The sequence below is a fragment of the Mobula hypostoma genome, chromosome 14, assembly GCF_963921235.1.
Source record: "Mobula hypostoma chromosome 14, sMobHyp1.1, whole genome shotgun sequence".
In the NCBI taxonomy this organism is placed as follows: domain Eukaryota; kingdom Metazoa; phylum Chordata; class Chondrichthyes; order Myliobatiformes; family Myliobatidae; genus Mobula; species Mobula hypostoma.
The window spans coordinates 78,406,413-78,421,865 of NC_086110.1; the positions used below are offsets into that span (position 1 = coordinate 78,406,413).

General features: G+C 46.1%; 1 protein-coding gene across 1 annotated transcript in view; it reads left to right on the plus strand.

The window, feature by feature from the left end:
* kiaa0513 (KIAA0513 ortholog) overlaps positions 1 to 15,453 on the plus strand; it is a 231,748-nt gene that overhangs the window by 91,281 nt on the left and 125,014 nt on the right. Inside the window, exons 4-5 of the mRNA XM_063067280.1 lie at positions 1,211 to 1,284; positions 8,351 to 8,421. Of these exons, the coding sequence (XP_062923350.1) occupies positions 1,211 to 1,284; positions 8,351 to 8,421 (145 nt within the window). The remainder of the gene's footprint in view (positions 1 to 1,210; positions 1,285 to 8,350; positions 8,422 to 15,453) is intronic.

Here is a 15,453-nt window from a genome sequence, read left to right on the forward strand (position 1 = left end):
CTGATTGTTGGGACAAGGTTTGAGGAGACAGGGTATTTATAAAGCTTTGAAATTTGCATCACCTGGCCTTTCCTAACGATGACTGTGATCAAGCCATAGCCCTAACAAGCTAATTAAGGTCTGAGACCTTGGTAAAAGTTATCTGAGAGCTCAAATCTCTTGGGGTGCCCAAACTTTTGCATGGTGTTCCTTTCCTTTTTTTCACTCTAAAATTGTACAAAACAAAAATAATACATTAATCTTGCTTAAAATGTTGAAAAGAATGTTTCATCTTTAACTTTATGACTTTTGGAGATCAGTTCATCTTCTATTCACTTAACTATTCACAGTAACAGAAATTTTGACCGGGGTGCCCAAACTTTTGCATGCCACCATTTAGTGCAAAAACAGAAATATTTAAAAAGATGAGGTAGTGTTAATGCGCTCAATGTCCATTTAGAAACAAGACAGCAGGGGGAAGAAGCTTCAGGTTGGCATACCTGAGTGCCATGTCCCAGTTTGTCCTAGGGAGGGTAGTATGGCCACCTTGTCTGTTATGACCATCAACTATCAAGGACAGACTTTATTCCTTCCCTTTATTCTCCTTGCGTTCTCATTAACTCCCTGCAGATCCTGTTGCCTACCCACCCACCTGGCACAGGCTATGGGTTTAATTAACTGGTCATCCTCAGCGTCTTGGGTTGTTCTGGGGTACAATCTCACAGTCACCAGCAGAATGTACAAACTCCCTGTGCAGGATTGGGCCCAGATCTCTGGCGCTATGAGATAATGGCTGTACCTGCTGTCTGTTGTAATGGCTCAGAAAAGCAGTACCAGAAACTTAGTTACTGTCCCAGCAGTCATGAGAAGATAGAGCGCGCACACAGGGGCCACAATGAGTGCAGTTCTGGTCACTGCACGAGGTGTAATTCCACCAGACAGGGGTCAGTGGGGATTCCACAGGCTGGAGCATTTTGGATGCCAGAACAGGATGGGCAATCTGGCTTTGTTTTCTATGGCTGAAGGAGGCTGATACCTGGAACACATTGTCTGATGAAACATTTTGGATAAATACTTGAAATGCCAAGACAAGTATTGGCGATACTTTGGGCCAGTGCTGGAAAACGGGATTAGTATAGATAGGTACTTGATATCTGGCATAGGCAGATGGGCTGAAGGGTCTGTTCCTGTATTCCAATGCTCTGACTCTGGATTCTTTCCATCTTCCCAGCGGTGCCATTCCAAATGCATTTCCGAACATGCTTTCTACCGACTGGTGCAGTCTTTCGCTGTGGTTCTGTTTGAGTGAGTATTTTTTCATTTGTGTTTGAGTTACTTGTAGTATTATGTCCACTTCCAGTTGCCTCATTACAGGAAGGATGTGGAAGCTTTAGAGAGAGTGCAGAGGTGATTTACCAGGATACTGCCTAGACTAGAGAGTATGTCTTATAGGAAAGGTTGAGTGTGCTAGAGCTTTTCTCTTTGGAGTGAAGGAGAATGAGAGGTGACTTGGTAAAAATGTTGAAGATGATATGAGCTATAATTCGAGTGGTCAGTCAGAGACTTTTTCCCAGGGTGGGAAGCTAATACAAGGGGCATAACTTTGAAGTGATTGGAAAAAGTATGGGGGGCTGTCAGAGTTAGGTTATTTACAGAGTGGTGGGTGTGTGGAATGCGTAATCAGGGGCGGAGGTAGAAGCAGATAGATTTGGAACATTTAAGAGACTATAAGATAGGCCCATGGGTGAAAGAAAAGTGGAGGACTATGTAGGGGGAAAGGGTTAGATTCATCCTAGAGTAGGTTAAAGGGTTGGCATAAAATCGTTGGCCAAGAGGCAATGTTCCCTCTAATTTTTAGCAGTCAGTGTGCACAAAAATCTTATGTTGTGCAAATTTTTTTTCCTGTGATACAAGTATGTGCGCACTGAATGCACACGTGCCACAGTTTATGTAGGTTTACAAAACATTTGACATAAAACTGCACAGAATAACAACAAAATACCATACATATTCAAGTCACTCCGTTATTTTTACTCACTCCTGTCTTTGGCATTTACCCATTCTTTGTAAACTCTATCTGGACTAACAGAAGTTCCATCCAATTGATAGCTTTTGATTCTCATTAACATATCCAAATGACATTCACCTAAATGGTTTCTCAGCTTGTTTTTGAGTTGATTCATCAGGCTAAAACCACGCTCACAGTCCGCACTAGACGCAAGAAAAGTTCCCGCAATGTCCATCGACTGTGCAAGCTTGCAAGACTGTTCATTTTGAAGTACAAATGCCACCATTTGAGCAAAGTTTGAAATCAGTTTGGATTTAATTTTTTCTTGCACGGAAAATTTGAAATCTTAAACTATCTAACTATTACAGTATTTTCAGCTAGAAATTCATGATATTTTAGACATAAGGCATTAATGTGTTCATCGCCAAACGTGAAGTCAGAATCTGCAATTGCGGAGAAATCGAAAGCTGACCATTCTTGTACCTCATCTTCAGGAAACCTTTCTTCGAAATGAACACAAAGACTTTATAAAAGTCAACAGCGAACTTTTATCTACTGTGACATTTTCTTCTCGTTGTTGGCTTCGCAAAACTTTAACTTTGTCACTCCACGAAACATTGTCCCCAGATACTGCTGTCTTATCTTGTTAATTTTGCCTCGCGCAAAATGAAGTGAATCAATCGGTGTCAGGCCACTCTTTTGCAGAATCTTGCACAGTGCAGCCGGTTCATCAAAGACATCACTTAAAACCTGTAAACTTTGCGTGTGATGTTTATCAATTTCTTGTGACAGTGTTTAGACATTGCTCTGTGACAACACCGGTGCCAAGCTATATCAGCCCCAGTGCCCTTCCCTTGGACAACATCGGTGGCGTGGAGAGGGGAGACTTGCAGCATGGGCAACTGCCAGTCTTCCATACAACCTTGCCCAGGCCTGCGCCCTGGAGACCTTCCAAGGCGCAAATCCATGGTCTCACGAGACTAACGGATGCCTAATAAATAATTTAGCCCCAGGGTCATTTGACTGATCTTTTTCGATTAAAAACTTAGTAAGCTATCTACAGGATTAGAAACAGGTCTTTGTAAACTTTATGATATGAACACTGTCCACCAAAGATGGCTGCCGCCGTGACGTAGCTGTACAAACCGGAACAGGAAAGGTGAAATGACGTAAAATAGTGACGTGCATTGTGGTATCTGAAAAACCGACTAACTAGTTAACAGAAACATTTAACTAAAAGATTAATCTCAATCAGTATAATTATTAATTGCTACATTATTTTAGGTAACTAATTTTGTGCGCACATTAATTTCCTTTGTGCGCTGGTTGAAAAACGTGTGTGTACACGCAACGCGCACAGCTTACCGAGAACATAGCCAAGAGGCCTGTAGGGTGCGATGTTCTGTGTTTTGAAATGTAATCAATTGCATATACCACATACTATGGCATTTTGAAAACAATGCATTGATCCTCCCCGGCCCCTCTACAAACTGCCTTGCAGACCCTTGCCCAATAACTCCACATCAGCTCCCAGACCCGCCACCTCCATCGCCAAATAGACCGGGGCAGTGGGTGCTTTCTGCAGCTGCCCCAACAATACACCATCTTATCAATGGTCCCTTATCACCTCTAGGTCTAAATGATGGGATTCTCTCCCCAGCAGCACAGCGAGGTCATCTCCACCAGGACATCAGCAGCTCACCGGAGCCTTCTTGAGGGCAGTGAAAACTGGTCATGCTGGGATACCGTTAACCCGAAAAATCAGTGTGCACTTGCTAACAGCTGCCACCCACAGGCTGTGTGTCTCCTCACAGCTAACTTTGTGCCCCTTGCACATTGCTCCATCTCCTGCGCAGCCAGTCTGAATCGGTGTGCCTGTGATGTGAGGACGGGTCTGTGTGTGCCTGTGATGTGAGGACGGATCTGTGTGTGCCTGTGATGTGAGGACGGATCTGTGTGTGTCTGTGATGAGGGCGGATCTGTGTGTGTCTGTGATGTGAGGACAGATCTGTGTGTGTCTGTGATGTGAAGACGGGTCTGTGTGTGTCTGTGTCTGTGTGTGGCTGCGATGTGAGGACGGATCTGTGTGTGTCTGCGATGTGAGGACGGGTCTGTGTGTGGCTGTGATGTGAGGACTGATCTGTGTGTGTCTGTGATGTGAGGACGGATCGGTGTGTCTGTGATCTGATGACGGGTCTGTGTGTGTCTGTGATGTGAGGACGGATCGGTGTGTCTGTGATCTGACGACGGGTCTATGTGTGTCTGTGATGTGAGGACGGATCTGTGTAGCTGTGATGTGAGGACGGATCTGTGTAGCTGTGATGTGAGGACGGATCTGTGTGTGTCTGTGATGTGAGGGCGGATCTGTGTGTGTCTCTGATGTGAGGACGGATCTGTGTGTGTCTGTGGTGTGAGGACGGATCTGTGTGTGGCTGTGATGTGAGGACGGATCTGTGTGTGTCTGTGGTGTGAGGACGGATCTGTGTGGCTGTGATGTGAGGACGGATCTGTGTGTGTCTGTGATGTGAGGACGAATCTGTGTGTGTCTGTGATGTGAGGACGAATCGGTGTGGGTCTGATGTGAGGACGGATCTGTGTGTGTCTGTGATGTGAGGACGGATGTGTGTGTCTGTGATGTGAGGACGGATGTGTCTGTGATGTGAATACGGGTCTGTGTGTGTCTGTGATGTGAGGACGGGTCTGTGTGTGTCTGTGATGTGAGGATGAATCTGTGTGTGTCTGTGATGTGAGGACGGGTCTGTGTGTGTCTTGATGTGAGGACGGATCGGTGTAGCTGTGATGTGAGGAGGGATCTGTGTGTGTCTGTGATGTGAGGACCGGTCTGTGTGTGTCTGTGATGTGAGGACGGATCGGTGTAGCTGTGATGTGAGGACGGGTCTGTGTGTGTCTGTGATGTGAGGACGGGTCTGTCTGTGTCTGTGATGTGAGGACGGGTCTGTCTGTGTCTGTGATGTGAGGACGGATCGGTGTAGCTGTGATGTGAGGACGGGTCTGTGTGTGTCTGTGATGTGAGGACGGGTCTGTCTGTGTCTGTGTCTGTGATGTGAGGACGGGTCTGTCTGTGTCTGTGATGTGAGGACGGGTCTGTGTGTGTCTGTGATGTGAGGACGGGTCTGTGTGTGTCTGTGATGTGATGACGGGTCACTGTGTGTCTGTGATGTGATGACGGATCGGTGTAGCTGTGATGTGAGGACGGATCGGTGTAGCTGTGATGTGAGGACGGGTCTGTGTGTGGCTGTGATGTGAGGACGGGTCTATGTGTGTCTGTGACGTGAGGTCAGGTCTGTGTGTGTCTGTGATGTGAGGACGGGTCTGTGTGTGTCTGTGATGTGAGGACGAATCTGTGTGTGTCTCTGATGTGAGGACGGGTCTGTGTGTGTCTGTGATGTGAGGATGAATCTGTTTGTGTTTGTGATGTGAGGACGGGTCTGTGTGTGTCTGTGATGTGATGACGGATCGGTGTAACTGTGATGTGAGGACGGATCGGTGTAGATGTGATGTGAGGACGGGTCTGTGTGTGTCTGTGATGTGAGGACAGGTCTGTGTGTGTCTGTGATGTGAGGACGGCTCGGTGTAGCTGTGATGTGAGGACGGATCGGTGTAGTTGTGATGTGAGGACGGGTCTGTGTGTGTCTGTGATGTGAGGACGGGTCTGTGTGTGTCTGATGTGAGGACGGGTCTGTGTGTGTCTGTGATGTGAGGACGGCTCGGTGTAGCTGTGATGTGAGGACTGATCGGTGTAGTTGTGATGTGAGGACGGGTCTGTGTGTGTCTGTAATGTGAGGACGGGTCTGTGTGTGTCTGTGATGTGAGGACGGCTCGGTGTAGCTGTGATGTGAGGACGGATCGGTGTAGTTGTGATGTGAGGACGGGTCTGTGTGTGTCTGTGATGTGAGGACGGGTCTGTGTGTGTCTGTGATGTGAGGACGGCTCGGTGTAACTGTGATTTGAGGACGGCTCGGTGTAACTGTGATGTGAGGACGGATCGGTGTAACTGTGATGTGAGGACGGATCGGTGTAGTTGTGATGTGAGGACGGGTCTGTGTGTGTCTGATGTGAGGACGGGTCTGTGTGTGGCTGTGATGTGAGGACGGATCGGTGTGGCTGCTCACTGCCGCCCACACAGAGACCAGCCTCAGCCATGTGGCTGTCTGCATTTGTGTGAACCCAAATTCAAGTGAATATTACCCTCAGGAGAAGAGGAAAGGAATTAGAAATAAAAATGTATAATAAAAATATGTAAGTAGCAAATTGTAGTCAATAATTTTCAACCCTTATAGAAACGTTATGCGCGACGCAGGCAGTGAAACTTGCAGCAGAGTAGTCTACATCGCTGCCCCTCTGTTCTGTGGGAACTTACATATTGACATCTGTTAGTCTCGTGAGACCATTGGTAGGTTTCCAGGGCGCAGGCCTGGGCAAGGTTGTATGGAAGACTGGCAGTTGCCCATGCTGCAAGTCTCCCCTCTCCACAACACCGGTGTTGTCCAAGGGAAGGGCAGTACGACCTATACAGCTTGGCACCGGTGTCGTCGCAGAGCAGTGTGTGATTAAGTGCCTTGCTTAAGGACACAACACACAGCCTCAGCCAAGGCTCGAACTAACGACCTTCAGGTCACTAGACGAACGTCTTAACCACTTGGCCACGTGCCAACATCGGTGGGAACTAAGATGGGAATTATCAGTAACATGGTGGCATAATGGTTAGTGTTAACACTTCACAGCACATCCTCAGACTGTGTTGGTCATTAACACAAACTCCCTTACCACCATTCAGGGCCCCAGATTGTCCTTCCAGGTGAGGCAACACTTCACCTGTGAGTCGGCTGGGGTGATATACTGTGTTCAGTGCTCCTGATGTGGCCTTTTATATATTGGCGAGACCCGACGCAGACTGGGAGACCGTTTCGCGGAAAACCTATGCTCTGTCCACCAGAGAAAGCAGGGTCTCCCAGTGGCCACACATTTTAATTCCACGTCCCATTCCCATTCTGACATGTCTATCCACGGCCTCCTCTGCTGTAAAGATGAAGCCACACTCAGGTTGGAGGAACAACACCTTATATTCCGTCTGGGTAGCCCCCAAGCTGATGGCATGAACATTGACTTCACTGACTAGCTGTTAATGCCTCTCCTCCACTTCTTACCCCATGCCTTATTTATTTATTATTTTTTCCTTTTTTCTCTCTGGGTCCCTCTCACGATAACTCCTTGCCTGCTCTCCGTCTTCCTCCGGTGCTCCCCTCCCCCTTTCTTTCTCCCTAGGCCTCCCGTCCCATGATCCTCCCCCTTCTCCAACTCTGTATCCTTTTTGCCTATCACCTGTCCAGCTCTTGGCTCCATCCCTTCCCCTCCTGTCTTCTCCTATCATTTCGGCTCCCCTCCCCCCCCCACATTCAAATCTCTTATTATCTCTTTCTTCAGTTAGGCCTGACGAAGGCTCTTGGCCTGAAACGTGAACTGTACCTCTTCCTACAGATGCTGCTTGGCCTGCTGAGTTCACCAGCAACTTTGATGTGTGTGTTGCTCTTCCTAGAGATGCTGCCTGGCCTGCTGCGTTCCACCAGCATTTTGTGTGTGTTGCTTGACACATTTTACTATACGTTTCAATGTACCATATGAATCAGAATTGGGTTTAATATCACTGGCATACTGTATGTTGTGAAATTTGTTATTTTGTGGCAGCAGTACATTGCAATACATAATAAGAAAACTATAAAGTACAATAAGATACATATAGTGTAGTAAGTTGTGCAATAAGAGAGAAAAAAGTACTGAAGTAGTGTTGATGGGTTCATTGTCCATTCAGAAATCTGATGGCAGAGCGGAAGGAGCTGTTCCTGAAATGTTGAGTGTGTGTCTTCAGGCTCCTATATCTCCTCATTGATGGTAGCAATGAGAAGAGGACATGTATGCCCTGGGTGATGGGGGTCCTTAATGATGGATGCTGCCTTTTTGAGTCTTCACCTTTTATAGATGTCCTCGATGCTGGGGAGGCTAGTGCCCATGATAGAGCAGGCTGACTTTGCAATTTTCTGCAAATTTTTCTGGTCAATGTGGCAAATAAAGCTGATCTTCAAGCAGTCACTCCTGGACTGCTGGTGACTTAAATTTGCTTTGCTTTCCTGCCACTGTGGCAATTATGTGGCAGTCATAATCTTCAGAAACACTATGCCAAGAGAGATTCCTGGGCTGGTCCTCCCACAGGATGTGTGTGTGCTATCAACTCCATCTGGTGTCCCACCTCCTTCCCATTTTGTGTGTCTGTGTGTGTGAGCGCGCGCACGCAGTGGGGCCCTGAATCGTGAGCACAGACTACAGAATGTGGTGTTTATATTGCAGGTGCTACCAGAGGGATGACTTTGGCCCGGCCAAGAATCTGATGACCATGTGCTTCACCTTCTATCACATGGGTAAGTGAGAGTTTTGGTTGGATTCTGCTGACATTGACTTATGGCATGGCTCGGTGAGGCTCTTCGGGGATCTGTAATGGGGCTGAAGAGCGAGTTCATGCAGAACCGTTAATCTGCCTGGTTGTATCGACCTGCATCCAGACCATAGCCCTCCGTACCTCTACTGCCCATGTACCCATCCAAATTTCGATTAAATGTGGAAACTGAACTCACTTCCTCTGGCAGCTCGTTCCACACTCCCACCACCTCCGAAGTGAAGAAGATCCCCCTCATGTTCCCCTTAAACATTTCACCTTTCACCTTTAAGGCCAGCGATGTTGTGGGGTTGGAACTGGACTCTCTGACGGTGGTGTCTGAAAAGAGGATGCTGTCCAAGTTGCATGCCATCTTGGACAATGTCTCCCATCCACTACATAATGTACTGGGTGGGCACAGGAGTACATTCAGCCAGAGACTCATTCCACCGAGATGCAACACTGAGCGTCATAGGAAGTCATTCCTGCCTGTGGCCATCAAACTTTACAACTCCTCCCTTGGAGGGTCAGACACCCTGAGCCAATAGGCTGGTCCTGGACATTTCCTGGCATAATTTGCATATTACTATTTAACTATTTATGGTTTTATTACTCTTTATTATTTATGGTGCAACTGTAACGAAAACCAATTTCCCCCGGGATCAATAAAGTATGACTATGACTAATCCCTGACCTCTAGTTGTAGACTCACCCAACCTCTGGAAAAAGCTTGCTTGCATTTACTCTATCTATACCCCGCATAATTTTGTATACCCCTATCAAATATCCCCTCAATCTTCTATGCCCAAAGTTAAAAGTACATTTATTATCAAAGTTTATATACTTTATACAACTTTGAGATTCGTCTCCTTACAGGCAGCCACAAAATGAAGAAACCCAATAGAACCCATATTTTTTAAAAAAGAGAGCTTGTCAAGCACCCAGTGTACAGAGGGAAAAAACAAGTCATGCAAACAGTGAAAATAAGCAAATAATATTCAGAACTGAAGTTCCCGGAAGTGAGTCCTCAGGAGTGAAGCCAGTCTCAGCTGATCCAGGCCACAGCCTGGGTGCCTGGGTAGAGCACAGAGATGAGCAGCAAGCTGAATACTGGCCCAGTCTTCTCCTCCAGCTTCAGCACCCTGACCTTTCAATCTAGGGAATGAGATCCGAATCTATTCAATCTTTCCCTGTAACTCGGGTCCTCCAGTCTTGGCAACATCCTCGTAAGTTTTCTCTATACTCTTTCAAACTTATTTCCAGCTTTCCTGTAGGTAGATCACCAAAACTGCACACAATACTCCAAACTAGGCTTCACCAATATCTTGTACAACTTCAACATAACATTACAACTCTTGTATGCAATACATCGATTTATGAAACAGGAAGTGACTGTACCCTGAACAGACCAGAGGCAATATTCAGAGTGCTGCAAATTCTGCCCATAAACATCACCTAATGTACATTTATACTCTTGACTGGTGTGTTGGTCATCACATCAGACTAAGTACTGATACAAATCTCAGATACCGGAAATCAGTGACTGTGTGGATGATCTTGAGACAAAGCTTAAGCATTTGTAACAGTGTTCAGCCAAAGTGCCTTCCGTCAGCTCCGGATTTCATCTCAATCTTGGTCCAACATAGACCAAAGAGCTGAATTCCAGCAACAGTGGCAGTGACTGCCCTTCACCTCAAACCAACACAGAACCCCAGCATCGTCAGAAAATTAGATTATGAGAACACTCAGTCCTCTTTTATTGTCATTTAGAAATGCATACATGCATTAAGAAATGATACAATGTTTCTCTGGTGTGATATCACAGAAAACAAGACAGACCAAAGACTAACACTGACAAAACCACATAATTGTACCATATAGTTACAGCAGTGCAAAGCAATACCATAATTTGATGAAGAACAATCCATAGGCACAGTAAAAAAAAAGTCTCAAATTCCCCGAGTCGATCGACTCCCGAGTCCCCAGTAGCAGCGGCAAAAGGGAGAAACTCCCTGCCATAAACCTCCAGGCACCGTCAACTTGCCGATACCTTGGAAGCAGCCGACCCTGAGTCCGTCCGTCCGAAAACTCCAAGCTTCCAAGCAGCCTCTCCGATGCAGCCTCTGGAGCGCCATCCTCTGCCGAGCGCCTTCGACCTCTCCCCGCCCGCTGAAACACACAAAGCCAAGGATTTCGAGGCCTTCAGCTCCAGAGATTGCAGTTACCACACAGTAGCAGCGGTAGCAAAGCAGACATGTCAGAAGTTTTCCAGGTGTTCCGCTACGCACTCACGTCTGTCTCCACCAAATCAGAATTGTGCACGGTCCCCTACTTGACAGATAACAGATATTCATCACCGGAGAGGCCGCACGCGCTGTCGTCACGCCGCCGTCTTCTCCCGAAGATGCGGGAGTTGGTGCAGGAGTTATCCAACTGGTCTCTCAAATTTGCCCACCATTCAATATGATCATGGCTGATCTACCTCAAGTCTCATCTCTTCCTCTGACAGTACCCAGTTCATTGGTTATTGAGGGTAAAACGTAGGCACAGCAGTTAGCATATCACTTTTACAGATTCCCACCGCTGTAAGGACATTCTCCCCGTGACTGTCCTCCCACATTCCAAAGACATACCATGCAGTAGGTTAAATGATCACGTGGGTGTAATTGGATGGTGCAGGCTCATTGGGCTGTTAGGGCCTGTTACCATGCAGTACAGTGCCTATGAAAAGTATTCATCCCTCGCGGAAGTTTTCATGTTTTATTGTTTTACAACATTGAATCACAGTGGATTTTTTGACACTGATCAACAGAAAAAGACTTTTTTGTGTCAAAGTGAAAACAGATCTCTACAAAGTGATCTACATTAATTACAAATATAAAACACAATAATTGATTGCATAAGTATTCACCCCCTTTAATATGACACAACAAATGATCACTCATGCAGCCAATTGGTTTTAGAAGTCACATAATTAGTGAAATTGAGATTTGTTTTTGGAGACCTGTGTGCAGTCAAGGTGTTTCAATTGATTGTAGTAAAAATACACCTTTATCTGCAAGGTCCAGCTGCTGGTGAGTCAGTATCCTGGCAAAAACTACACCATGAAGACAAAAGAACACTCCAAGCAACTCTGTGAAAAGATTATTGAAAAGCACAAGTCAGAGATAGATACAAGAAAATTTCCAAGTCACTGAATATCTCTTGGAGTACAATTAAGTCAATCATCAAGAAATGGAAAGAATATGGCAGAGCAGTAAATCTGCCTAGAGCAGGCTGTCCTCAAAAAGTGAGTGACCGTGTAAGAAGGAGACTAGTGAGGGGGGGTCACCAAGAGACCTACGACAACTCTGGAGGAGTTACAAGCTTCAGTGGCTGAGATGGGAGAGACTGCACATACAACAACTGTTGCCCAGGTGCTTCACCAGTTGCAGCTTTATGGAGAGTGGCAAAGAGAAACCCACCGTTAAAAAAAAAATGCACGTGAAATCTCGGCTAGAGTTTGCTGGAAGGCACGTGGGAGATTCTGAAGTCAGCTGGAAAGTCCTATGGTCTGCTGAAACCAAAATTGAGCTTTTTGGTCATCAGACTAAATACTATGTCTGGCTTAAGCCAAACACTGCACATCATCAAAAACACACCATCCCTACTGTGAAGCATGGTGGCGGCTGCATCATAAGACCATAAGACATAAGTGCAGAATTGGGCCATTTGTCCCACTGAGTCTGCTCTGCCGTGTAATCATGGCTGATCCTTTTTATCCCCTTCTCAGCCCCACTCCCCAGCCTTCTTCCCGTAAGCTTTGATGCCATGTCCAATCAAGAACCTGTGAAGCTCTGCCTTAAAAACACCCAAAGACGGCCCACACAGCTGCCTGTGGTAATAAATTCCACCACGGGAAACATCCTTTCCATATCTACTCTGTCCAGACCTTCCAACATTTGAAAGGTTTCAATGAGATCCCCTTTTGTCCTTCTAAATTCCAGTGAGTACAGACCCAGAGCTATCAAATGTTCCTTGTATGATAACTCTTTTATTCCTGGTATCATCCTTGTGAACCTCCTCTGAACCCTCTCTATTGCCAGCACATCTTTTCTTAGATGAGGAGCCCAAAACTGTTCACAATACTCAAGGTGAGAGCTCACCAGTGCTTTATAGAGCCTCAACATTACATCCCTGCTCTTGTATTCTAGACCTCTTGAAATGAACGCTAACATTGAACTTGCCTTCATCACCACCGACTCTACCTGCAAGTTCACCTTCAGGGTGTTCTGCACAAGGACTCCCAAATCCCTTTGCATCTCAGATTTTTGGTTCTTCTTCTCATTCAGAAAACAATCTGCACAAATATTTCTACTGCCAAAGTGCTTGACCATGCATTTTCCAACATTGTATTTCATTTGCCACTCTCTTCCCCTTTCTCCTGATCTAAGTCCTTCTGCAGCCTACCTGTTTCCTCAACACTCCTTGCCCCTCCATCAATCTTCATATCATCTAAAAACTATGCAACAAAGCCATCTATTCCATCATCTAAATCATTAATATACAGTGTTACGAGAATACACATAAAATTAAGATGTTTGCTGGCCTGGGCTAGCATCAGTGGCATCAGCAGTTGGTCTGCCACCTGCCCTCAGGGGAAGGAGAGATAAGGAACAATGGAGCAGCGTCTGGAGATGTGTAATGAAGGGATGTGGGAGGGAGAGCTGTCTGGAGCGGCTCCCCCCTTTGAACCCTGAACTGTTTGAAGTGATGGACAGGCGATACCCCAGCAGGGGGATAAAAAGGGACAGGTTCGCTAAGACAGACACACACGCCACCCGAGGTAACGAGACCCTGGAAGCGGTGCGCTTCTCATGAGTGGGTGAGAAGTACCGGACAACGACAAGGGTGGAAAGGTACGATCAGCGGGAACCCGGTGTGTGTCCGCCCTTGCCTGGGTGCCGGGTTCACTGCAGAGGATCGACCGCATCTGGAGGAGGGGTCACAGTCGGTGACCTCAGGTGACATCACCAAGGACCTGCCCAAAAGCTGTTTGTGAGCCATCTCGCTGGTCTGTGAGCCATCCCGCTGGTCTGTGAGTGAAGCAGTGTTCTGAATGATCAGTTGTTCCTATTCTGTCTCTCTTCCCCCACCTTGTCCATCGCCATGGCAACGATTACTGCGAACTGAACTACAAACTGGACTGAACTTTGAGTCATTTTGAAATTGGTCATTTACCCCTAGACAACGATAGAGCTTGATTGATGCTGTTATCTTAATTCTGTGCACATGTGTGGTTATCATTGTTGAATTGTTGCATTTATTATCCTTTCGATTACTGTGTTGCTTGTTTCTTTAATAAAACTTTCTTAGTTCTAGTACTCCAGACTCCAACTGAGTGATCCATTTCTGCTGGTTTGGCAACCCAGTTACGGGGTACGTAACAACAGCATAAAAAGAAGTGGTCCCAACACCGATCCCTGCGGAACACCACTGGTTACTGACAGCCAACCAGAAAGGATCCTTTTATTCCCACTCACTGCTTCTTACCAATCAGCCAGTGCTCTAACCATGCCAGTAACTTTCCTGTAATGCCATGGCTCTTAACTTGGTAAGCAGCCTCATGTGTGGCATCTTGTTAAAGGCCTTCTGAAAGTCCAAACATACAACATCCACTGTGGGTTGCTTCACTGCAGGAAGGCTTGCGAAGGTAGAAGGTAAAATAAATGCAGCAAAATACAGGGAAATCCAGGAGGAAAACCTGATGTAGTCTGCAAGAGAACTGCAAGTCGATTTGTTTTCCAGCAGGACAATGACCCCAAGCCAAAGCTACACAGGAATGGCTTGAAAACAACAAAATTAATGTCCTGGAGTGGTTAAGTCAGAGTTCAGACCTCAATCCAATTGAGAATTTATGGCTAGACTTGAAAAGGGCTGTTCGCTTATGATCCCCATGCAATCTGACAGAGCTTGAGCAGTTTTATGAAGAAGAACGGGGGAAATTTTCAGTGTTCCCATGTGCAAAGCTGATTGAGATCTATCCACACAGACTCAAGGCTGTAATTGCTGCCAAAGGTGCATCTACTAAACTCTGATTTGAAGAGGGTGAATACTTGTGCAATCAATTATTTTGTGTTTTATACTTGCAATTAATTTAGATCACTGTGTAGATATCTGTTTTCACTTTAACACAAGAGTCTTTTTCTGTTGATCAGTGTTAAAAAAGCCAAATTAAATCCACTATGATTTAATGTTGTAAAACAATAAAACATGAAAAATTCCAGGTTGTGGGTGAATACTTTTTTAGGCACTGTATCTCTAAGTAAACTAAAAAACCATTGCAGTGGTGGGAGTTTTATACCTAGTATGAAGAAGAATGGCTGAAGTCAACCCAACTCCAGGATGTCACTGGGGGATTTTCACTGACTTCACCCCACCCATCTTCAGCTGCTTCCTCAGTGACCTTTCTTCCATCACAAGGTCAGATGGGCTGAGTATTTACTGAATTTTCCATTGTGCAGCATCCCTTGGTTAGCTAACCCTCCCCAACACAAGCCAATCTCCCCACACAGATACAGTTCATCATCCTATTGTAGTTCCAAGTAGTCTGGTGTATACAGATCCCATTGGCCCCGAAATCCAAAACTATTGCACTTCCCTGCCTACAACCTATGCATTCATCTGTATTCACTGGCACAAGGCGCAGGTAGTAAGTAACTAGCAGATTGCTCCTGCTATAAGCCTCCTCCTTTCTTACCATGTCATGGATTGTGACCGGTGCTGCTCAGTGAGTTCCTGCCCCTGTAATGTATCTGGCATCCCACCCACAATCCCAGGCCCTGCTCATCTGTGAATCCCCATTAATATATCGGATGTCCCAATATAGTGGAGTAGAGAGAATTACAGAGGCATGAGGGAGGAGTTGGCCAGATTTGATTGGGAAAAGAACACTGGCAGGGATGACGGCAGAGCAACAATGGCTGGAATTTCTGGAAGCAATTCGGAAGGCACTGGATATATACATCACAAAGAGGAA